This window comes from Catharus ustulatus, chromosome 4 (assembly GCF_009819885.2).
Source record: "Catharus ustulatus isolate bCatUst1 chromosome 4, bCatUst1.pri.v2, whole genome shotgun sequence".
NCBI classification, from domain to species: domain Eukaryota; kingdom Metazoa; phylum Chordata; class Aves; order Passeriformes; family Turdidae; genus Catharus; species Catharus ustulatus.
In genome coordinates, this window is record NC_046224.1 from 36,115,396 (window position 1) to 36,141,505 (window position 26,110).

The following is a 26,110-nucleotide window of genomic DNA, read 5'->3' on the forward strand; positions in this document are numbered from 1 at the left end:
GCCTAAAATCTAGTAATAATCCCTATTAAGAGGCACTTTATTTTATCCTGTAACAGGTTTAACACATTTCAGCTATTGCTCACATGCATATGTGAAGTTACTGGAGTTTATCTTCTGTATGCGCTACAAAGGTTTGCAATAAGTTTGGCCTGGCAGCATTTTTCTGAAATACTGAAAGTATTTTAATTTTTGAAAACTGGTAAGAAAAGAAGGTATGTAGTTAAGGCACAGTACAGTTCTTGTTGGTTTACCAAAAGAGAGCACTTACGTTGGGAAAAGTGAAGACCATCCTGGGATGAAGCCAGGATCTCTGGTGAACCACAGGAGGGTCATTAGAATGAACAGGACAAGTGTAACAGTTTCTGGGTAGCTATAGCAGAAGTAGAACGAATTATAAATTTTCCTGAATTGACACTTGGATTTACCTGCTCTTGTTTGCAGATTTATATTTTGAAATACCTAATTGGTCCAAGTTTCTTGTACTCCTCCCGAATCACCTGTGATGAGGCCTTTTCTCTAGCTGTTTTCTTCTTGCCACACTTGAACATGTTTTTGAAACTGTAATGTAAAGGAGCAATATTGAATAATGAGTTAATAGTGTATACAGAAAAAAGTGTCCAACCTTTCCAGTTACCAATAGCACTTGACAAATGTAAAATTGTCACTTTACAATGCAGTATCTCCCATTTAGTTATCATACACCAAACTGAGCATATTGGAATTAATTGACAATGCCCAGTGGGAGACTGACAGAGGCAGCAACAAAATGTGTCCTGTTATTGACCGGGTCATTTGGCCAGGAAGAATGAAACTTTAATCATGTGAACTAATTGAAAGAATCACATATATATCTCTGTTTAGAGTCTCTTTAAATCTATGGCTTTGCTTTACTTTGCTTTTGAATGAAAAAGTTTTTATCATATGAGTAGCTTACATATTGATCAGCAGAGTATTTGCTATAAGCCATGTTTTCATTCTTGAATAAAAAACTTATACAATATTAAAAAGAACATTGCCAAAACAATGAAGAAAGATAAACTATAAATGTTCACATATAGAGTGGTAAGCATGGGATGATTCTGCCTGCTTAAAACTAGTATCACTTTTCATGTCTTGTGCCATAAGTAGCCATGTAATTTTGGAAGATTCATGTCCCACCTATCTCTCCAGATGTTAGTGAACTCATGGAGAAAAAGACTTTGAAGAATCATCCCCAAAACCATAATCCTCTCCAAAACCATAAAAACCCAAGCTTTGTGGAGAGGCAGATACCACAAATTTAGGAAAAGCAGAAGTTTCTTACCTCAAATTTACAAATACAATAATTCAGTTTATAACAGACATTGTTCGAGTATTCAAACCAATGCCTCACTCCAATAAATGGTGTATTCCTATTCCTCTTCCAGTAAAAAAAACAGTATATGATTTCAGTATTCTGGCTTGCACACCTGCACTGATTAATGATGATGTGTGTATACTATAAAGGAATGAGTACACCCATTTGTGGTATAGACTTTTCACACTGGGCTGAACAGTCCAGGATCCTTATTTTAGAAAATTCTTGTCCCATCTGGAGATTGAGCCATACTAATCTAGGTTGCAAAATCACTATTGCTGCGTTTTCTTCCTCTTGAGCCTATTAAACTAAGATGCAATATTTACTACAAATTATCTTTTATATCAATAACCTTTACTTTTATTGATTATACCATTCACTTACTCAAACCCAAGGAAAAGCCACTGGAGCCAGACCCAGGAGAGCAGCAGAATAGTAACTGCGATGGGGATGGAAAGGATAAACCAAGATCCAAAATTGATGCACTGGCAATTTGGGTAACGTCTGGACGAAAAAAAAAAAAGAAGTTTGTTTCAACTTTGCAAAGAAATTTAGACTTCTGAAAATTGCCAAAAGGCATTGCTGTGGAAGAATGTTTCCAGCTGGCAGCAGACTTCAGCATGAGGTGGACTGTGGTGTCCTCTTGCCTCACCACCCTCCAATCTGCTCCTGCTCACCGTGACCACTACAGGCACCAGCTGTGCCAGCTATTTGAGCAATGGATCAGCAACAGGTCTGAGGATTCTGACACTGACTGAGGTTTGTCTGAAGTGAGTTCAGTAAGCAAGGGACGGCCATGCATAGCCTAAGGGCTGTTAGGACTATAAAGGAACAGAACTTGGAAGAAAGGAGGTTTTTGAGATGAGACTTTAGCACAAGAAAAATATACTCAAATGAAAAAGCTCCAACAAATGTAGAAGACAACAGTGGAAGCAACACTGAAACTTGTATTATTTAGACTTCCAGAAGTGATTCAAAACTGATTAAAATCAAAATTAATATTACTAATTTCCATAAACGTTCATTGGCCAAGTGGATGATCTCTCCACTCACCTTGTCTCATTGAGGCTGTCTCAATCTACTGTTTGCAAATGTGGGTCATTCAAGCAGAGATCTCCCTTCCATACGCATTTAAGAAAAGGGGAAGGGCTTTGGATCCCTGAAAGAAATTGCTTTACTGTTGAATTTCTTTGATGCCAGATAGGCAAAAAGGCAGAATAAAAACAGCCTGTTTTCCAATTTACATTGTGAACAGAAGTTGCTCTTTCTTTGAGCTTCTCCAGCTCTAGTGAGAGAGCTCTTAAGGCTAGAAGTGAGAAAATTCAAAAGTCCTTCAGCAACTTTCCTTCTTGATGCAAAAATCAGATAGAAGGGAAAGAAAAATGTCCAGACAGAGGACATTCTAATGACCATTTCCAATTATTAGCCAAGCTTTTGTATTTCAGGTCTTGCCAGAAGGAAAATAATTTTGATGATTCCATAGGGTTTTGAAGCTTTAAGTGCTTATTATAAATGCTCTCTCAAGTATTGTGCAAATTTTAGGTTTGATCTATATTTACTAAGATGCTTATATATATTGCAAATAAAGTGCTAGCGGGGACCAGACCTAAACCCCTGCCCTCTTTTGGAGGTGATGCTCTAAGTTGCAACTGTACATAATGATGGGACAATAAAACTGTCAACGTAACAATACAGAACATATAAAGCATTGTGCTGTTACTTGACTTATTGATTACATGGCTATGTACCTTCTATTACATGGTTAGCCACATCAATTTTTGAATGTAAAAATAACAACATAAGGAAGAACTGACATCAGTGTAGTAAAGATGTAACATTTCATCACTTGCTGAAGTGTTTATCATCTTTCCTGATATATGTGTGATAATTTCTTATTGAGCAACAGAATAACCTCTTAAAAACTTTATACTAGCCGAGTCCATTACAAAATATTAGTTCATTGTGGTCAGGTTCTACAGTAAATTTCTTCAGGGATGAATATCTGTGTAAATATTTCTAGTAATCTGAATACTGAAGTCAGGTATTCTTCATCTCCAGAGCAAATATTTCTCAGGTAGAATGGACAATCACTTTAATTGTTTTTTAAAAACAATCTGTTACATAGTTCTGGTCATATTATCTGCCATTGTTGGTTTATCTACTACAGGTCTTGCCTGAACCAAGGATGGACAGGACACACTGATTTATTTTCTCCATAAAATGAACAAGTGTGCTTGATTTTAATAATCCATTTTCTACAGTGATTTAGTGTCCATAACAGTAAACTCTTTCCAGGCAAACACTAAAAATGCTATCAAATACTGGTCTTCAACAATTTTGTCATGTGCAATACAAAACAGTGGATGAAGGGCAAAAAAGGGTTTTGCTTTAATTTGTTTTATTTCAAAATTGGAGTAGGGCTATTTCTGACAATGATAATTTGCAGAAGAAACAAATGATCAGCAAGAACTATTTTATTTCAAGGGGTTTGGAATTAAATCTGCCAGTTTTGTTTTCAAAGCAGTTCTACATAAATAAGAAAATGAATATGAAAAGATGCTTTGGAAGACCTTAAAATATTGTTCCATTGAATGCAAAGATTCAAACTGCCTTGAAATTGTTCGCTTTTTTGTTGATTAATGGACCAAATTTTCTCATTTCAACAATGCTTAGTCTCTTGAAATTCTCCTGATGCTCTTTGCTAAGCAGACTGAACTTATTTCCTGCTAAACTTAGAAATTAATGACATATCTTTAGATGGTGCCTGTTCCATTCATGCTAAGTATTGCTTTCCTTCTCAGAAAAATCTACTGTTTCCCATCCAGCTACCCAAATATGAAAGTACTTCTTAATTACTCAATCTTTTGCATGTGTTGGCAGATCCCTTATAGACTTTAGCCGCGTAAGGCAAATACAAACATGCAATTTCTTTTTATCTCCTTAACAAACAATTAAGAATAGCAATAGAATCAAATAATGTCAAATTAAAGGGCAAGGTTGCTGATGCGTTTTAGGGGAGCCATATGAGAGCTCAAGCAAGAAAGTTAAAATTCTGGACTAAGAAGGATACAAATAATATAATATAGTGTCTTACGAATTGAAGTGCTCAGAAAAAATCAGATTAGTCGATGTTCCTGTGATTGTGGTCAGTCCTCCAATGGTAGCAGAATAAGCCACACATAGGCACATCACTTTGAAAATCCCACTGTATTTGTCCTTTCTGCTTTTTCTCTCTGCTTCAGCGGGTGATAGGTTCTGCTTAAAAGTATATAAACCAATTAATGTGTAAGAAGGGCTCATCATCAGGCACAGAAGTAGAACTTGAGGATATCTCAGAAGATCCAGACAATTTACTGGCAATAACAGTTGTCTGCAGTGCGGTTTGGTTCGCAGTTACAATGGCAATGCAATAATTCATGTAAAGGAAAAGGAGGCAGAATCAAATCCTGAAGTCCTTTCCCTGATCTGCCTTAGTCTTTACAGAACTGCCTCTTTATAGATTGATAGATATACACACACATGAAATATAGAGTTTGTACTCTGGTGGGGTTGTTTTAACTTGTGCAAAATGGGAAGACAAAACCAGTAATGAAATAGCTATACAAGCAAAGTGTGTACATGTGTGTGACTACAGGTGTATTTCTTATTCATATGTAATCAGCTTCATTGCAACCTGTGCCATTTTAGGTGTAGCATTAGAAGTGAAATGTAGGTTAAAACTATGTATCGCTGCACAATGAAAAGACAATTTAAGTACCTGCTCATTTCCTTTTTCATTTTCCTTTTCAACTGGGCATACAGTACTACTCACATTGTTGTTACATCTGGAAAAACAAAGCCATGTATTGTAACAAACAGATACTCTAGTTAGATGAATTCTTAGAACAGAATTTACTAAATTAATCACAATTACCCATTAACTTGTTTTTCTTTCTCTTTCCAATCTGGGTTTTCATATTCTCCTACATTTTCTGTAAGACAGTGATGCAAAGACAGAAAAGCATTTAAGGGAGTAAAACTGGAAAGGCTCCATCAGCATGTCTCATGCCATGCACTCACTTCACATCATCCCATCAGTACATTTGCAAGCACAAATCTCTGAAAGAGTTGAATTATGTCCTACTCCTACATGACTCCTGTTCCTCTGAATCTCAATCTTCTAATGAGGAGAAATATTTATAATTTACAATCCAGCTGTGTAGGTAATCAGTTTAGATTCAGTTGTTCTTCCAACATTACCCTATAGCTTAAAGAGCTCCTTTCTTGTGCTAACATATTTCTTTCCAGCCATCTTATGAGGATGATAAGAGAGGCTGATAAGCCAGCCCCTTCCCTTCTCCCTTCCTCTTATCCAACTGCCACCTGTTCAGTTTTAATTAATCTTTGTAATCATGAGAGAGCTCATACACAGTAATCCAAGAGAAGTCTCACAGTGAAGCACATGATGATGCCAGCCCTCCTCTGGCCATGTAATTGTGCTTGCTGTGTTCCTTACTGCCCAGTGAGGGTGGCAAAGGCAGAACTGAGCGTGCCTACCGTCCAGCTCCAGTGCTGGGTTGATGGAGCCATTAGAGTAGGACATCTCCAGCTCATCAGCTTCTGCTTCAGCTTTGATGATCTGCTGAGCGACAGCTTCTACAATTGGCATCACCATGGCAGCAGCAGAGGTGTTGCTGAGCCACATCGACAAGAAAGCACAGCTAACCATGAAACCCAGCGTAAGCCTGGAATAGGAGAAAAGAGTCTGTGACTGCTATAGAGACATCTCCTATCATCAGTCTATTTAATATAAACAGAGAAGTTTGTCAACAGAAAAGTTGAGACACTAAAAATTTAAAGCTTGTAATTCTGAGAACGTTTTTGAAACAAAATTGTCTCTAAGACACCAAAATTATCGTATTTTAGAGGTTCAAATATGTTATAATGTGAAGCAGAAGCAATAATATTTATTTACAGAATTATATTGTATTTGAACCATCTTTGAAGAAAGAGCACCATTCATGTCACAAATTCAAATGAGAGTTAAAATGTCTACAGTGCTGACGTTATTAATCTCGTGTTGTACAGTCTAGGTCAAAACCCTGGAGTTATCACTTAGACTGTTAAGTCCTCTAGAAATACGAGCTCAGTTGTTATAGGAAGAAATATCAAAAATTCACTAAGTGGTACAAAACTTAGTTCTTATTCAGAGCACCAAGACATGTGAAGGCATTATTTGGGCTTCAATAAATGTCGCCTTTGATATTAACTGGCAAAGGGAAGGTCATTACAATTCCTTAATCTGATCTTGGCTCAACATTTCTAGCTTTACTACAAATAGTAATGCAATACACTGAATTGCATCAATGACTAAAAAATCAAACATTGCACTTCATATCTGGTGAAGTTGGATGGTAAATTTAGACTACAGGTCACAGTGTTGTTCTAATGCATTTCTTGAAGTTGGAAATGTGAACAGTCCTCTTGACTCCCTATTCCAAGGTGCTATCACTGACATTAAACACCTGCCATACACCATCACAGCAAGAGAACTTAGTGGAGGAATGGTGGTGCTGCACCTTTCTCTCAGAAGACATCTGTGCAATTTGTAAAGTTCTTTGCCCAGCCTTGATCAGAAACTCCACAAACAATGTCCGTTTTACTTCACACTTTAAGTCAATAGAGAAATTCTATAAAAATCATGTGAACATTATTTGATGATGTAAAAATACCATCAAAATGTCTCTCATAGCCTTTAGTTTCAGCTAATAGCAACAACATTTCAGGCTGTTTTTTTTTCTCAGTAGGGGAACCTTGTCTTTGCCTGTGCTCTTTTAATTGCATAGTGATGAAATGATCTGTAGACAAGCAAGTCACAGACGTGACTCAACACAAATTGTCATCAGTAGTGTAAAACCCATTAATTTAGGCAGATTTTGATTAGGTCCTCAGACAGAAGTTGAGGAAGAATGTGTTTCTTATGCAGAAAATACAGGTCAGAATAAGCACACTGAGTATGAATTTTCACGCTGTAAAAAAATGCCATTTTAGTAGAACTTGCAATGGGGATTTAAAAATAAAAACAAATTAAAATATTCACTAATGTATTTCAAAATTATTCATCATAAATTTCCAGCATTAGATGGATTGATGGTCAGGTATAATGGACGGTCAGGTGACCATTTGATACAATAGGGTGGGCTCTACTGAGGAACCCTAAAAGTGGTTGCATATTAATGAAATATATTTTACCCTGTTCAGCCCCAGTTTTTCTGCATTATTTTCCCTGTGGTTTTGTTAAAAAAAATATTATGCATGGAATCTGGGATAATTATTTAATTATATCCCACTATAAAGTCACTCTTTTCATTGTAGTGCACAATCAGTATTTTATTACTCTTTTTAGTCCTTGCAGGTTGCATAGACATATTACCTTTCTCTGCTAGTGTGCAGACCTTACTGCATACCTCAAATGACAGAAAGCCTTTACAGGATCATAGAATAATCTGAGCTGTGAAAACCCCTTAAGATCATCAAGTCCCACCATAAACAACACTGCCATGTCCATCACTGAACTATGTTCTTAAGGGCCACATCTACACATCTTCAAATACCTCCAGGGATGATGACTCAATCACTTTCCTTGGCATCCAGTTCCAGTGCCAGACCAACCATTCAATGAAGAAATTTTTCCTATTATCCAATCTAATCCTCCTCTGGCCCAACTTGAAGCCATTTCTTCTTCTCACTTTTCACTTGGGAGAAGAAGCTGACCTTCCCTTGGCTACACCCTCCTTTCAGGGAGTTGTAGACAGTGATAAAGTCATCCCTGAGATGCTTTTTCTCCAGACTAAACAACCCCAGCTCCCTCAGCTGCTCTTCATAAGACTCATGCTTCAGGCTCTTTACCAGCTTCATTGTCCTTCTCTGGACTTGCAACAGCACCTCAATGTCTTTCTTGTAGTGAGGGGTCCAGAATTTAGCACAGGAGTTGAGGCGCAGCCTCACCAGTGTCGAGTACTGGGAGACCATCCCTGTCCTGGTCCTGCTGGCCACATATTTCTGATACACATCAGTTTCTCCAGAAGAATATATAATGCAGAATCCAGAAGTCTTTTGCTATTTAACTTTCACTGCTGCACCCCTTATGACCTCGACTGCAGAGGTCTGGTGCAATGGTGCCTGTGCCTAGGGCTGGGTGAGGCTGCAGGGTGCACAGGCTGCCCAGGTCTGCTGCCAGCAGCTGAGCAGGGAGTGTGCAGAGAGCAGCACCGTGCCTGCTGTTGATGCCTTAAGTAAATTGGTGCCTTAATTCTAAGTTTTTCTGTTCTGCTTAGGGTGCTTTTCTGATGTGCCTGGGTGATGAAGACAAAACAGTCCTATTCCAGCTGGGGACTCAAGGACAATTTCTTCAAACTTCAGGCCATAAGCATGAAAGGCCATAAACGTGGAAAGAGGAGGGTGGGCCAGCAAGCAAGCAAGGAGGATGAAACCTCACCATTTGAGACTATTAATTGGACAGTTGATGCTTGCATGCAAATAGACTAAAATCTATAAAGGTGTGAGAGCTTGTGACCAAGCCCTCTTTTGCTTCCATCTTGGAGCCATCCAGGCAGGGGCCATGACTGTGGCACTGGTTCTGCCAGGGTGTGACCTTTGAAGGCCTCTCAATAAATATCCATTTTATTCCCCTTAACTCTGTGTAGCCTCTGTTCCAGCTCCTCTAGGCATCACCGTGGGCACAGCTCCTGAGCAGCAGATGCTGAGAGGTGGGTACATCCTCTCCTTCACAGATCATTTCATCATAATCTCATCATCCTTTTGTTATGATCAGGAAATGTGATACATATGAAGGATGATTCCTCTGTGGAGTTGTTTTGGGTATCCTCAGATGCTGCCTTCAGGTTTGACTGTTCACAGCAAGTTCCCCAGCAATGTTCAGCTTAGCACAGCACAGCATCCACTCATGTTCTCCCTTTCAACATTTCAGCTAAAGGATGAGAATTCTCTCAAAAGAGAACCTGAAATAACTAAACCTGCACAGCTCAAGAAGATAGCTTAAGATAACAGGAGGCAGTAGAATATAAGAACCATTTTTTTCCAAACAGAAAGCTACCAGCTACCAAAAGAGGCAGGTCCAAATCAAAATACACATGATATTTAAAATTAGGTCAATCAAATTACTCAGGAATAGAAATAACCCAGCATTCCTATGAAGTGTCATTAGTTAAATCACTTAAGAGGCATCATTTTTCAGACCTGGGGTTTCTGGTTTTCTGACCATTTGATTCCTTTCTGCTTCCTGGCAAGCAGTCATGAGCATGGTGTGTTCTGGGAAGCTAAACTTGCTCCATAGATCTTACATGCAGCCTTACTGGTATGCTGACAGATGCTTCTGTCAGCCAAAACCTTTTCTGCAAGTTTGTAAAGCAAGCAAAGATTTTTCACTTCCTAAGATATATGTTGAGAGTGAGTAAGCAGAGAGTGTGATTTCTTTTCCTTTAGCACCTCATACATCTGAAGAAGTGCCTATCCTTTGTTTTTTTCTTTTAATATGTAGACAAAGGAAAACACCTTAAGTAAAGACATTGTGTTAATGTGTTTTTCCTTCCCTACCGCCTGCTTAGTTTTATGATTTCTTCCCCCTCACAGTGTATTTGAACTCTTTTTGTATTTTTGGGAATGTCTGGAATTTTGAAAACACTATTGAAATAAAAAAAAATTCAGCACAGAACAGATTTTATGCTGTAGGCATTGGGTGGGAATGTTTCAACGATCATCAGGAAATGGGACCCTTATATTATTCACAAAATAATCATACTTTTTGTTCAGAAGGATCCTTATTATGAACAATAACATGCAGGGAACTTTCAATTAGGATTTCAGCAGAATATTAAAGTGTCACCTACAAACCATTCATATAAATTTAAATATCTACTTTGTTTGAGTAGAAAAGAAAGGCTGGATTTCTACTGTAGAAAAAGCAGTAGGCAATTATTTCTGGATTACATAGCTTTCCACAAGTATTTTTGTCCTTCAAGACATTGTTTAGCACATACCATGCAGGGTTGACACCCACCAGCATCACCATTTTTAAAGCCACTCTTTTGTGAAGATTCCATTTTTCTATTGACGTTGCCAAACAAATTACTCCAATCAGCAGCAGATGAAAGTCTTTAAAATAAGCAGATGCTACCTGAAACAAAATTTAAAAAGAAAAAGACAAAAAAAGAGCAAAATGAATTCGCTTTTTAAAATTAAATGGTGAATTTCTTTTAGCATTTGGTAATATCACTTTAATGAAAAAAAAATTAGATTATATAATGAAATAAATAAATAGAATTTTTTTTTGCTTAAAATTAAACTGTTAAGTTCATTGGAACAGTTAATTTCATTTAACCAAATGATTCAAGAATAAATGCACTAAAGTGCATAGGTTTAAAACAAAATAAAAAATAAAACTTAGGATAGAACAACCTAAAATCATCAGTCACATCTCACACACATACTAAATCAGCAATTAAATGTTGCTTTTGTTACTTTTTTATCTAGGCAACAGGTAAAATAATAACCTTAAGCATAGACTTATCTCTTTGCATCTCTTCGGCACAAAGGTGTATTCGCAACAGTTTGCACAGGGGGTCATTATTGTCACATTTTGCCTCTGTTATATTAAGGATATTTCATAACTATCTAGCATTTCCCCATCACCTGGCATCTAAACACTGAGCCACTATTTAGAAGAAATTGTTAATTAAATTGTTAAAGAAATGTGAACAAATCCTGAAGACAAAGCATTTAATCAAAGCTATTGTGATTGGCACTTGCAAATCCATGGAATTTCCTGATATATTTCAACATTTTCATTTCATTTTTTGGAGTTTTGTTTCATTTTATTTAATTTTTTGGAGTTTTGATTCCTGATACGCACAGTATGAAAGAGAGAAAAATAAAGATTACCTGCTTAGATGTCATTATACCAAACAACGGGAACATAAAGGCAGGGAGCAAAGCCGAAACAGCCAGTGGCAAAGCTTCTGTGAGCCAAAAGATGGCAACTACAAACAATGTGTATGCACATTCTGCTTCCTAAAATACAAAAGGCACCAATAAAAACATGAGTTGATCACCCAGGGGAAAAAACCCACAATTCAAAAAGTATACCTCCTACATTAGAGAGATTCCCCACACCTTGAAAAAGTATGAGTCAAGGGACCTGCATTTAGGGTAGTTATTGTGTGCTACTGACAATCCTGCTGAGATATGAAACACAGTCAGTAAAATAGGTGTAGAGAGCTTTTTTTAAGAGATAGTAAAATTCTTTAAATTCTATCACTCAGAAAACGCGAGAAAAAAGTCAGCTGCCTATTCCTTCAAGGACAATTAATTATCCAGGTCATTCTGGAAGATTCTCAGGCTATGAATTCTATAAATCAAAAGCTTCTGCCTCTGTAAGCAAACCTTTAAGACTCCAGGAGTATTCACAGTCAATCATTGGTCAAATCTTTTAGCTCCTGAAATTTTGTCATCAGTAGCAGTAAGGTAAGGATATCACATAACAAAAGAGGTATCATGCAACACTGACAAGAAATACAGCTGTTGTTTTTAAGGTTTGTAATTTTAGCAAGTATTTTTGTTTCAACTCCTTAAAACCAGGAGTTTTTTCTTTTTTCTTTTTATCCTTTTTCCTTTTTTTATCTTTTTAATTTTTTTCCTCCCAGGAAAATAATTTTCAGTGCTGCTTGTAAAATATAGCCCCAGACAAATACAATGAGGTGAAGTAAACCTAGTTTCTTCCAGAGTATTAGAAATCTCTTTTGTGTAGTTTTTAATTTGTATTTCTGCTTTTAAGGAAAATGGTTGGAACTCTTAGTGCCCCTGGCTAGGGTACAAAATTACTCAACAGCAGCAGAGATGGTTTGTAATGGGAAAGAAACAACTTAATGATGTGGCTCTTGGAACTTTTGACTGGAAAACAACAATATTAAACCTAAGTCAGCCAGCTGTGGCTATCATTTATCTTGGGGAAAGAATTTATGTATGAAACAACTTGAAAATATCCATTCACCTGGGAAACATTCATCTCACTTAAGTCCTACCATGTTGAGAGTTTCCCATTATTTTCCTCTCAGAAAGGAAACTGAAATAGTAGAACTGTGATGTGAGAGCGTGAAGCACATTGCTCTGTAACCACCATCTAACTGTGTCACAAGGACTTCTGAACCAAATTTTCACGTATTTTTGTACGTGCTATGAATAATGCATACATGATAACACATCACAGAATTCCATTTCATTCTGCTGGCATCAGAGTTGTACCAAATAGAGTCACTAATGGCATTGTTAGACAACTGTTTCATCAGCTTGGAGTTGTTGCAAGAGTTAGTGAACACCAGAATTTATTTCAAGTAAAATAAAACTATGATGTCCTGTCATAGGTTTTGCTCTATTTAGGAACCAGAGGGAATTTGTCAGATTTCAGTCATTTCCTATCAGACAACACAAAATGTGATGAACCTAAAATCCTTCATTAAACAAAAAATATCTGCAGCTCTTTTCCTGACAATTCATCTCCATGGTCAATCATACAGAGCTGTTCTTAAAAGAGTCCAAAAAGTAATGAGTACAATATTTTCAATGTAGTCCAGATATTGTTAGCAAACAAACATGTGATTCAGAGCTTCATGCATCCAGTACAGAATTTTACGTTGAAGCTGTCTTCTCTACATTTCTGTGAAAATACACTGAATTGACAAAAACATAATCACATTGCAAACATCATTGATTTAACATCCAACTCAAACTATCTGTGATTCTGTTAATCTGAAAAGATCTGGGAATCTCAGTCTTTACATACAGGGGCAAAATAATTATCTCTCCAAGCAGGTCACTTACTTTGGTTTTGATGATAAGTGGGAGTGGAAGTAAAAGCAGTGGGGTGAGGACAATGAGCAGAAACCTTCGGTAAGCCAGGAGGTAGCTAAGAATCTTCATGGTTGATGGCTGTTAGATGAACTTCCCTGAAGAAACTGCCAAAAAAAATGCCTGACTTTAAATAGCTGACTCTGATTAATATTTTTCCAAGCTATCACCTTTAGCCATTGCTAAAGCAGGCCAGTAAAGCAAGTTAAAATTAAATCTGGGTCTTTATTGTTTTAGCGAGTTGATTAACAGTAGGTTGATAAGATAAGTGTTTGCCTTAAACCAAGGCTAGATGTCAGCCCTCTCAGGACTTTCTCTCCCTGCCCCTCCTCATAACAAGTTTATGTAATTACAACAGGTTTCAGACAGCTGGAAAAATAAAAACTTTGGATGCTCTCCCAGTTACTGTTGACTTCCATAGGAAGTCAATCCATATAACATAGATAGAATATATGTTCAAAACTAGTTGAGACATTTATGTGAAACCATAAGCAGGACAATTTTATTGAACAGGAATAAAAATTCTTCATCATCTTCTCTACCTGTGGAGATACTCAAAACTTCATAGGACAAGATCCTGAGCAACCTGACCTGACCTTTGTTCTGCTTTGAGTAAAAAGTTGGACTAGATGACTTGCAGAAGTCCCTTTCAGCCTCAGCCTTTCTGTTGCTTTTATGTCTAGAATCTAAAGCATATGAGAAAAACAGGGACTTTTTTTTGTCTTGCCAGGCAGGGAAGAGCTCATTTTTTCTTCTCATCCAGAAAAAGGATAAGTCTTTTTAATGTACATCATATAAAGTTTTGAGGAAGTCTAAGAGTAGGGGACTTTTTGAGACAAAAGTAAAAATAAATAAATCCTTTGGCCTGATTTTTCCTCTTTTTCAATAAAAAAGAAAACTTGGTACTGTCTTTGTAATACAACAAAATAGCATGAAATAAAGAACAGGAAAAAGATAGGAAAGAAGCTTGTACACTATCTGTGGGTGAAGATTAAAAGGGGAGAAAACATTGTTTTGTGCTCAGGATCTTACATGAAGCAGAAAATCAGGAGACAGATGGTGTAGCGTTTGAGCTGCCATCAGAACTGTCCAAAGGACAGGTGATAAAGGTAGATTTTTGCTATCCATATAACCTTTTGATTATAAGAATCCCACGTGTCAAGGTGCAGCCAAAGCAAGTGATCAGATTGTCAGTGTTGAGTACACATTTCTGGTTTCAGGAAGGTAGGACTTTGGCTACGGGAAAGCAGTATCTCATATCTGACTGTCAGAAGGGAATTGACTGAAAACCCAAAGGTGGGAAATCAAGTGGAGAAAGTATAATGAAATAACAGCCTTGCTACTGGAGAATTGGGAAAACAGCTTTGACACAAACTGGGGAGATGAGACTGAGACTTCCTGGGAAGATAATGTAAGGGATTAAAGATGTTCAATGAACTGGTAACTTTTGAAAGGGGCTGCTCTAAATATATAAAAACAAACTTGTTTAAAGAATCCAGAGACAGAATTGAGAATTTTTCAAATATCCAAAAATCAAAAGAGAATTGTGTGAGATCTGGAAAAAACTGTGCTATAAAGGAATGACAAACATTTAGACTGGTAAATTAAGAAGGATTGAGATATGAAATATATTTCAGTTGGAGAAGTTTCAGAAAATTTCTATTAAAGTATCAGAACTAAATAGAAATGAGAGGAGAGTGATTTAGTCAGTAAAAGGGAAGACAAATTGCAGGTAGTGATGTAGTATTCCACACTTTCTTTGCTTGAGTCTTCACAAAGGTAAATGGAAGTCGAATTAATTTTAATATGAAAAGTTGAACACGCTGTGTGGATGTAGTGAATACTTAGATTTAATATAAGTATTCAAGTCAACAGTTCCAGATTAAATTCACCCATAATCCACGGGTGATAATTCATACCGTAATCTGAGAACTATTTTAGAATATATATTGTTATGCCAAATATTTGAAAAACTTTGGAGTATTACAAGTTTCTAGAAAACTGATCAGACATAAATGCAAATTAAATATGTCACATGAACTCAATTTAGTTTTCTTTTTTCTTGGAGCAATTCACTTAGTGACCCAAAGTGCAAACTATATGCATTTTATTTTACTTCAATAAACTTTTTAGATAAACTAAGAGCAAGTCAGAAGTAAGCATAGAAGAAATGCTCTAGGGGAAATTATGCCTGTGTGTGCAAATTTTTAAAAAGTTGTTCTTGAAGTGCAGTTGCAATTGTTTTAGATTCATACTTTGAATGTATTTCAAATGGGATCCTTAAGAGGTCTATTCTGCTTGGTTTTCTAGCCCATATTTTTGTTAATGTTTTTGAATCATAAACTAGTAATAAGCAGGACAAATATAATACCTTCTAGCTGATACTAGACGATAAAATCTGCTGTTTTCAGCATTCTTAGACAATCACTGTTATAGCAAAATGCTGTGTGGAGATAGAAGTCCAGAACAAAGGAGAAAAGACTTCCAATACTGATTCAAATCAAATATTGCTGATGGAGAGTAGAAATTATCCTGCATAATCAACACTGACATTCTCAAACCTGTCTGCAGGTCCCTGCTCAGCTATCAGAGATGGTCAGGGCAGAACAAGGAGTTATACACTGAAGGAGTTTGCTTCCAAACTTATGCTGAAAGATTTCTGGGCAGTCAAGCTTCTACAGTAACCTGAAAATTGATTGACAGATAGATGCTCAGGAAGAAAATTAATGTGCAGTGGACCAAGTTTAATGGTGGAGAGCTGAAGGCTTTCTGAAAGAATGGAATCTGGGACAAAACTTTCCTTACAAGCAGGAAGAAGGAAGAAGAGAGGATATGCAATCCTGCTTACAAGAACTTTAAACATACAGCTCTGCATGTGAAGACAAAAGTGGTTTTAATGTGATTTGAGGTGTAACTGAATGATTATGAAAAGATATTATAAATTCAATTTGAAAAACAAATAAGGGTGTATTTGCAACACTGGAAAAAATTCCAAAGAGGCAGTTTCTAAGGGGAAAGAATAGTTCTAGTTATGCCACCCAGTGTCAGCTGATCCAGGTCAGTATCAATCCCTTAATCTCTAGCTTTCTTGGAAAGCTTAATTTGTTTTTGTTATGTCTTGAGTTAACTGTGGACATCTCTCGTGTATTTTCTCAGTAGTTGAATTTTCTGGTTCCTTTTTTCAGACCTCAGAAAAGCCTGTAGGAATGGGCCTTTTATATAGAGGTATGGCTGTATTTGCAGCTTGGTTGAGGACTGCTATTTCTCTTTAATCCTTGAAGAAGGTGCTCCAGATCATAGTTGTGTGGGACAACAAAGCAGAAGTGTTTGAGAAAGAGGAAAGAAAAAAATCACGTTGTTGCAAAAGCTGATTTTTCAATAAAACAAAGGAAGATTTTGTATGAGAGATCTACAGGGAATGAGATGGAAAGAGGGGCATCATCACACCCCGACAGACACAATGAGACAGAAGTCACGTTCCCACTGCCTAGAAGACAAAGAAAAATAAACTTTCCTAGGTACTACAAGATTCTGTGGAATGCATATTCCAGGACTCAGTCCGCTTGTGAGTTCTCTCAAGTGATCCAAGAGAAAAGTTTTGACTGAACCCTGAGCAACAAACTGTTGCACAGATCTAGCAGCATTAGTTCATGCAGTCCCCACAGGCCACTCCAGAGAGGACCAGATGAAACAAATGTTCTCTTCTTCTGGCAGAAAGCACCTGCAGACACACCAGCAGTGCCAAGGGTGTTGGAGCCAGGGCTATAGGGCAATTTGCTCAAAGACCTGGATACAATTCATGAGTAATGTGGAAGAATGGGGATATCTATTCTATGGAAGGACATTAAACCCTGGGAGGGAATAAAGTGCAATTTGATTAGCATATTATAGGAAGTACTACTTCAAGAATGACCTGAAGCAAAGGAGAATGAGCCTTGCAAGGAGGCAGGCAAGCACCAGGATGACCCAACATGAGCCAACAATTTAATCTCTTGTGTCCTGAGCGACCACTACAACACATGAAGGTCAAGTCATGCATCAAGCAACCCAATGGACATTTTATGAATGTTTTACAGGGGTGATCCATAGACTATGAGAATCATATCTGTATATATACATATCACATAACAGGAAACAGAGTGGTGTTTAGTAAGGTTATACTAGATAGTGTAAGACTTGAGCATGGACTAAGGGCTAGAGATTGAGCTGGGATGGATGGATTTTGTTCATGGCAGTCTGTCATGGTGCCAGTTTGGACCATGTGATGTTTTGAAAATGTGGCTAAAAGCGTAGACAGAACACCTATGTTTTGGTTATTGCTGAGAAGTCCTTCCATGGCATCAAGATATTCCCACTCTGCCTCCCAGTGAGTTGGCTGAGGGTGTTTTAGAAGGTAGGAGGGGACACAACAAAGGTAACTGACATAGAAAACCAGGTTTAGCAATAAAAACTGGGAGGTGGGGGAGGTATTTTGGGTTGAGAGACATTGCTCTGAGCCTGGCTGGGCATAGACTTATTTGCGGGAGGTGGTCAGTGTTTACTTTTGCATCAATTTTTTATTCCACTTTATTATTCCTCTTTATTTTAGTTATTAAATGTTTTTAACCCACAGGCTTTCTCACCTTTGCTCTTCCTGTTGTCTCTCCTGTCCCACTGGGGTCAGAACAGGTGAGTAGCTGCATGGTGCTTAGCTGATGAACCCAGTCAACCCACCACACCTTGTAATGGCCCCATAAGTTCCTGTGAGTTTATCTTTATCTTTATCTTAAAATGCAGTTAGAAACCTTTTGATCATCACAGACAGTACGGTAATATTTCTGTTTCTACACTGCAGAACAACTGAGAAAGTTCTCTTTGAAAGAGATCATTGACACCTTTTGGAGAAGCAGGTCACAAAAAACAGATTAAATCAATTTTCATCATGTGATGAAAGAAGAAACACATTTTATTCCTACATTCAGTCTGCATTTCTGAATGGAAAGAATCTGACATGTTGAATACACTTCCACACTCGTTACTGCATAAAAGCAAATAAACTGAAAAGAAACAAAATCCAATCACTTGACATTGAAAATTTTAATGAGTCGGAAGTTCACTATTCATTGTAAATATGTTCCTTTTCACTTTGAATAGAAACCCACTGTACTTAAAGGACCTTAGGTTCATGATTATTCAAGATAACCTATACTTAGAGCCATTTTCTTTGAATCAGTTCAAGTGCTTCAGTTCAAGTGCTTCAGAAATCACTGTATATTCTTGCAGGTTTCAGAAGCAGTGCTGGGATGTTTCTATCTGCACCTGCATTGTCCCATTGTAAACACTGCCCATGCCCAAAACTCTACTGCTGTCATGTTAAACAAAGACAGCTCAACTCTGAAGAGTAAATTTTGCTTGAATGAATGTATTGTCATAAATTATTTCTTTTACTATCACAGGAATTATCAGAGGGAATAATAGAGAGGCAGGAAAAAAAATCACCTGAAAAATTATCTGCAAATTCTCTCACATCCACAGAATTAATCTGCAGAGTTTAGCAGGAATCCTTCTTAATTCAGATAAGGAGGTTTCATTGAGTTGGGGAGCAATCTCCTTAATGTCACATGATTTAGGCAACAGGAGACTTATACACCATGTTACAAATGGGTTTTTTTCCTTGTAAAAAATGATTTCTTGTGGGATGCAATATCAGCCTCCTAACAAGAGAGTGTATTTGTATCTATCATTTAATCAACAGGAAAGGAAAATGCATTCCAGTGAGTAAAGACTAAAATTCAGATGTGAAATCACACTACAAATCCCACTTTGACTCTGCAATGTGTTTATTAAAGTACTACAGAAGACAAAAATATTAATCAGTAATTGCTTAACCTTTAATATTTTCCTTTAAAATAGACCAAGTTCAGAGATCAAGTCCAGAGTTGCACTGAACCATATTTTAGAGCTCTTCTAATTTGTTTCATTTGATTTTGATTCAGTATTAAATTCTAACAGCATGGGAACTTGCACTATTCCCTCTTCTTTATTCTGATATAATTACCTTTTTCAGGTTCAAAGCAAGCTCTAAATTAATACTGTATGGCCATGCCATTTTTGCGGAAAGATTAGAATTCTTAATTGAACTTAAGAGGATATATAAAATATGCATAAAGATGTTATTACTTTGTTATTAGATGTAATTCTGAGCCTCCTAAATATCCCCGGAGTCCCCTGGTTCCAAGGCAGCCAGCTCAGCCACATGAGGTTGAGCTCCCAGCATCAATGGGCTCATGGAAGTTTACATCAGTGGTGGGCAAGATATCTTCAACAAGTGATTTCAACAGAAATTCAGGACATGGATTTGCAACATGTCAGCTACTAGCCTTGTGCGGCAGATATGAAGTAGGAATAAATGACCTTAGATTATTTCATATCAGTGGGAGCAACGCACAGGAACTTGTTCAGATTCCCAGCGGCTGCTCCCAAAGCGAATGTCAGCTGAAGACCTTAATTTTGGAAACACCTCATGCCTTAGAACTGTTTCCCCCTTTTAATTTTCTAACATGCAAGAGGTTTTTTTGCTTTTAATCTAGTTTTGATCTGAGGTAAGTTTGCATGTTAACAGCTCCTGTGACCTGGAAACACACCCTTTGCCAGCTCTACTGACCCACTTGCCTGGAGGATGTGCTTACATCTGGGAAGTCAAATCACCAGATTCAGTGGGTGTGAATCAGGAAGAAAGTGGTAAAAGCATACTTTATGGGTCAAAAAAACTGAAACATCTTCTATGTCTTACAAACTAACTGTATTTTTTCTTCAATATATAAAAGGCTTATATAAAAAGGCTTATATATAAAGGCTTATATAAAAGGCTTCATTAGCTGTATATTTCCAAGTCCCAGAAAAACATGAAGGACCAAGGGGAGAGAGAGAAAATACAGCAATCTGAAATTCCTTACTGAAATTAGTTATAGAGAGACATTAATCACTGTCCCCTTTAACCTGACTTCAGGACATTACTTCTATTCTTAATCTTTGCAAAGATTAACAATCAGCCAATTTACATATATATAGCTCTGTAAAAGATTTACAGGTTCAAATGGTAGGAATGAGTTTCAGATATCCTGGCAAACTTCCTATCTTCACAGTTCTTCCAAATCAAATCCCAGTATATGTTTCCTTCCCCACCATCCCTCTCCCTCAAAATAAAATTAAATTCATCCAACAATAGTGGAACAATAACTAAAAAGAGCACAAAAAATTGTATTTTATTCTGACTTTTTCAGAACAGGGTCATTTTTTTTTTCTAAAGCATATCCTGCATGATTATAACTTTACTTATTAAGAAGGCAGAAGAACATAGTTCAGGGTAAAAGATGTTTTCGTGTACTGCTGGGTAGCAGGGCACAGCAGCTCTGGGCTCCCAAGGGCTGGATTCTTAACAGAGCAAACTGAACAACAGTAGCTCAAATAAGCTTCTCAGCCAACTCTTGGACTTTAAACAAATTGTCTGCATTTCAACAAAATTATCCTTTCCTTTACTTTCCTGAGGTGTGACACAGTAACACTCCTAGTCTATTGCCTTTTTTTTAAGTTATTGCCTTTTGCTATAAAAACTGTTTTCTAACTGATTCAGCAGCCTAAGATCTCTGTAGAAACCATTATTTATCAATACAAAGGAAACACTTATTGAGAACAACTTCCATTCCTAGCTGTGGTACTCAGGGCCAAATTGATACAGAACCAACTGTTTGGGGTCTCTCTGTTTCAGCCCCTAGTCAGGACAACACAACTCCCTTTTCTATCTCCAGTCATAAGACAGGCGCAACTCAATGCTGGCTCATCCCAAACGTCAGCTTTTCCTATGGGACAACATCACCAGGCTTGTTGCTTTTCCCTGAGAAGAGGCAGGTGCTGGTTAACAGCAATTATTGGCAAGCAGGCACATTCTTCCTGCCTGCCCAGAGGTGCCAGTGGGGAGCAGAGGCCAGCTCTGCAGCCCTGGTCCAGAGCAGGGCTGATAACTTGACTTTCAAAACCAGGCTGCTGAGGTCAAGACAGTGTGAAATAGAGATTTCTGCCCTGTGTGTAAACAGTCCCATCAATGGGTTTCCATTTCACTTCAGGTCCCTGTGCAATAGCTGTGTGCAGACTCAGAGCGCTACTAACCCACTGCAGCCAAGAGTGAAGAGTGGCCATGATGTCTCTTAAAAGATAAATATGTTGTGTGGCTATGTAGACAAACTTTCCTCAGGTATTCTGAACAATGAATGTGAGAGGTTAGTGAGAATTTCTGTCAGATTCTGAAAACTCTTCTGGCTACTTAAGCAGTCTGCAAATTCCTCAAGGAATTCCACAAGGTTCAATGCCTCCACATTCCTTTGCAGTGTCAGGGTGCTCTAACAACAGGAAACCTGCTGTTGCTAGTTGCAGAGCAACCAAGGAGACAGATAATCTGTATTATAACAATTTGGTCTTCAGCCAAGCTCAACTTTGTATTGGTGGGGCCAGGGAATACCCTGATCTCTGCTGGGTGATGAGACTGCAAGCTTCCCACAGTGTTCAAGTGTCTTCTGCTTTCCTATAGGTCTCCTCAAAGGCAACTGAGTGGCTTAAAAGCTTTAAAAACAAACAAACAAACAAACAACCCCCTAAACCAAATAGACTTTATTATAATATAAAGTGAGTAGGCTAACATTTTAAATAGAAAAAAAAAGTCAACTACTTAATATGCTAAGAAAATTAAACAAATAAATATTAACTTTTTACTTGGACCTCTCCATCTCCAAAAGAGTATGCCCAGACTGTGCAGAGCCCTGATGTTGGTTTAGCTAGTTCTGTGGCTTCCTGACCAGAACAAATTCTGCACAGCCCGATGATGTGGACAGTTTGTCCTCTGTCCCTCTCAGGGCTGCCCAGCTGCTCTGTGCTCTTTGCAGCAGTTCCCAGCTCTGAGCTAAAGGTTCCCATCTCTGTGCCCTGATCCTTTGCTACCCCTCCCTGACAGCTCTTGAACCTGCCCAGTCTCTCAGAACACTCTCTCAAGAGCAAGTGCCCCCATCTTGCCTTCTTTCCAGATGGCTGAGCCAATTAAGTTTATATTTAAGTGATCAGCACGAATACACCGGTAGCAAAAATCAAGTGTTAAATCTGCCTGGCTCAAAGTTTTTCAATTGTGTGGACCAACTGGCTTTTTGGTGGCCAGCACTAAAGGTAAACTTAGTTAGGCTCTGCTGCTCAGCCTTGGAGGCAAAGGGAACTGTGCTGTCCACAGCCTCGTTACAAGCCATTAATTCTGTTAAATATCTTCCTTACCTGTCTTGTCTCTTGACAGGCCACACAGCAAATTCAGCAAGCCCAGACATGCACAAAAAGACCTGGCAGCATCACCAGGGCTGTGCTGTTACTGCCACATTTTGGTCACCTCAGCTTTGCAACTTGGCTGCCCTCTCCATGACTGAGGTGACACATGTCACCATGAACCTTTCTGTTCCCTGAAAACAGACTGTAAAAGAGCTGATAGTATCCCCTGAGCCTGAATGGCATCATCAAACTTTGAGAGAGGCACATGCAGACTTGCGGAGGAAGTCAGGAAACGGCCATTGAAATTAAGGTCCATCTCTTAAAAAAAACAAACAACAAAAAAACCATTGAAACTCAAAATCAGAATAGACTAGCTGCAAAACAACATTGTTGTGAAGTCCATGCCCACTGTTATCAGTACTGCAAGCAATAGTAATTAGTGAGGAAACTCCTTACCTAATGCAATTAAATGTTGACTAATCTCCATAGTTGATCATGCTTGGTTTACAGCTAGTGACTAATGTGGTACAAACAGTGGCTGTGTCAAATTCTGGCAGTGAGGTGATTTATAGCTGAGTATAACCCAGAACACACATTGCACTCTTCTTGGAGTTTCAATAGTCTGTATACAAGATTCCCTAATTTCCTACTTACTCACTTAATTCTAGCTATGCATTTACATTATTTTTAGCAAGATTTCTTTTTGCAGCAGTTCTCCATCTGTAGCATGATGTAACAAAAGTTTCTCATAGAAACTAGGCTATTAATACATTGCAGTAGAACTATATTTTATAGAAAGAACATTCAGTATTTGTAACATAAGTGTGGGCCAAATTCAAACTTACAACAAAGCAACAAGAACAACTATTTTCAATACTCAAAGTTTCTCATAAGCTTTGCTGTTGCAAAGGTCAGTGGAATTCTAAAGGTAGTAAACTTTCAAACCTTTATAAGTACATAAGATCACTTAGGGAGGATTTGCTAGGATTATTATTTAGGGGCTACACAGTGCACTGTTAGTACATAAAAGGAAAGATTTCTTTGTTAAAAATTTTCAGTAATCCTCACTAACATATATTTTTGTGTGTCTTACCACACCCCAAAGGAAGTAAAGAAGAAGGATTTTTTTTTTTGGGGGGGGGGGTGGGGCGGGGGGAATGGTGGGGAGGGGAATTACCTTGTTTGTTTACATCTTTTTTGCTAAAGATTCTGAATTACATTAGTCAACTGTTAGCCACTGTTTACCACAAGTTCACTAGAACCAAACAAAACAAAACAAAACAAACAAAAAAGATGACAAATACAATCAAAACAAATCCATTTAGAATGTGAATGACTGTTCATGGTATTCATCCAGCTGTAATTATTACATATATTCAGCTTTTCTGTGTCTGGACAGTGGAGCTGAGCCTTTTTTGCAGTACAAGAAGCAAGTTTTTCATAGGAAGAATTAAGTTTTCCAGTGTTTCCTTTTTTCATCTCATTTTTGCTATGCCCTGTCATTTCTGTCTCTCTGCTCTCTTTTTTTTCTCTGCTCCTCAGTGGACTTGCTGGCAGGCTAAACTACAGAAAAATTCTGGCAGGCTAAACTACTGAAAAATTTTAATTAAAAATGGTTCCTTTCCCTGCTTAACAGGACAGAGTCCTCACAATTCATTTCACCATGGTGAGAATTTTGTCACAGTCAGGCAAAGAGTATTACTTCAATAGAAAGGGAAAAGTTTTCAGCACTGGCTTTTCAAAGGACTCTGCTACACTGACTTGTAGAAAATATCCAAGCTTCCCAAAAATTGAATGGTCTGTCATTTGTCTCTAATCTAGCAACAAAAATGCTAATATCTTTCATTCATTCTTCAGATAATGAAATATAATAAATATTAATGTGGTCTTGAGATTCTAATGTTTACCAGACTTGAGAGATTACTTGTTTAAAGGATGAAGGAGAAGGAAAAACTTCTCCTGCAGGAAGAGTAAGGGATTAAATATGTCTGACCTTTTCCACTTTGAACATTCAAAAAAATATTTTGAATATGGGACTGTTTACAGAGCTTCTCCTAATTTTTTTCAGTTCATATACAATTAAAAAGTTAGAGTTTTTCATCTCAGCAAAATGTATAAGGAAAAGAAATGTATTAGGTGTCTAAGAATTTGATTTTCTTACAGCTGAGAAAAACCACAGTGAAAGAATTGAAGAAGAGAAAACGTTCTGTACACTTGGAATCATGAAAATTGTTCCTAACACTGAAACTAATGAGATAGTAGAGCAGATGTTCAGGGAAGTTCATGGGAGTGCTACATGGAAGCAAGGTCTGAGGACAGACTAAATGGTGTAAGACTCCTTACAAGTATGATGACACCTGGAGCTTTCACTGCACCTCTGTGTGTGTCCAGGTGCAGCAATGGCAAAGCAGGGGTGGTGTTTGTCTGAGTAACAACAAGGTGGGTGCGTGGAAGTTCTACCTGAATATGAGGAAGAACTTTACTGTGCAGATGACCAAGCACTGGAACAGACTGCCCAGAGCAGTTGTGGAGTCTCCCTCACTGGAGACATTCAAGAACCATCTGGATGCAATCCTGTGCCATGTGCTCTGGGATGACCCTGCTTGAGCAGGGAGGAAGGACCATATGATCCACTGGGGTCCCTTCCAACCTGAGCCATTCTGTGATTCTGTGAGCTATATAGACACATAAATGGATAGCTAGCTAGCTAGCTAGAACATTTCCTGTTGTTTGCTGAACCAGTGGCTCCTATAGCAGTCTTTGGCTTGCCAAAAATTTCTGTAAAGTAGCCTACTGAAAGAATATAATTGAGTAAGTAGTTTTCAAGAGGACCTTTTTTTCAGTCCAAAATCAAGGATTTTATGCAGCTACCTTATGGCTAAGTAGTTCTTAATAGGACTACAACAGTATTCTGGGGTTTCTGCTCTAAAACTGGATTCCTTTATAGCTCTCAAATTAACCATTTTTATTTTTTTTTAAATTCATTCATCTGAATGCACGCACAGGATATTATTCGGTATTTGATGTTCTTACAATCTTGATGCAATCATTAGGCAAAATAGGATACAATGATGAAATAAGAGGATAAAATTTCAGTGTTTGCCCATTATTTGAATATCAGAGTATGTGTACTTCCCAGATGCTTTATAGGAATACTGGACACAAACACCCATGAGCAAAAGTAGAAAGAACTATAATTTTATGGAGATCTATCAAGGCTTTCTCTGCTTCTCCAGAACCAGTTAAAAAAACCTGGGGGGAGGACAACAAAAAGACTGCATCCACCATGTTTAATCATTTTCAAATACTTTCATATTCTTTCATATTCAATCACAAACATGGAAGTAACTTGCTACAGATTCCTTTGATGTCTGGGAATAGATAGAAGAATTACAGTACTATTGAACTAGGCCATAATTTCCAAATGTTGCTACCCCTTAAATACAGTTATCATTGTAAGGCACCTGACAGATTGTGTGGGCAGAGGAGGGAAGGGGGCACCACACTGTGCTGGCAGATCCCCAGTCATTACAAAAACAAAGGATGCCTGACAATTGAAAGAAATCAATGCCAATTTGCGCATAAATGGTTAGC

The 26,110-nt window shown here is 37.8% G+C and overlaps 1 protein-coding gene across 1 annotated transcript in view; it reads right to left on the reverse strand.

The window, feature by feature from the left end:
• Positions 1 to 26,110, reverse strand: part of SLC13A1 (solute carrier family 13 member 1) — a 42,643-nt gene that overhangs the window by 12,738 nt on the left and 3,795 nt on the right. The window contains exons 2-11 of the mRNA XM_033058921.1: positions 13,211 to 13,344; positions 11,276 to 11,404; positions 10,375 to 10,511; positions 5,873 to 6,060; positions 5,250 to 5,307; positions 5,094 to 5,160; positions 4,431 to 4,594; positions 1,721 to 1,840; positions 460 to 558; positions 269 to 370 (exon numbers count right to left, since the gene is read on the reverse strand). Coding sequence (XP_032914812.1) covers positions 269 to 370; positions 460 to 558; positions 1,721 to 1,840; positions 4,431 to 4,594; positions 5,094 to 5,160; positions 5,250 to 5,307; positions 5,873 to 6,060; positions 10,375 to 10,511; positions 11,276 to 11,404; positions 13,211 to 13,309 — 1,163 coding nt within the window. The 5' untranslated portion in view covers positions 13,310 to 13,344. The remainder of the gene's footprint in view (positions 1 to 268; positions 371 to 459; positions 559 to 1,720; positions 1,841 to 4,430; positions 4,595 to 5,093; positions 5,161 to 5,249; positions 5,308 to 5,872; positions 6,061 to 10,374; positions 10,512 to 11,275; positions 11,405 to 13,210; positions 13,345 to 26,110) is intronic.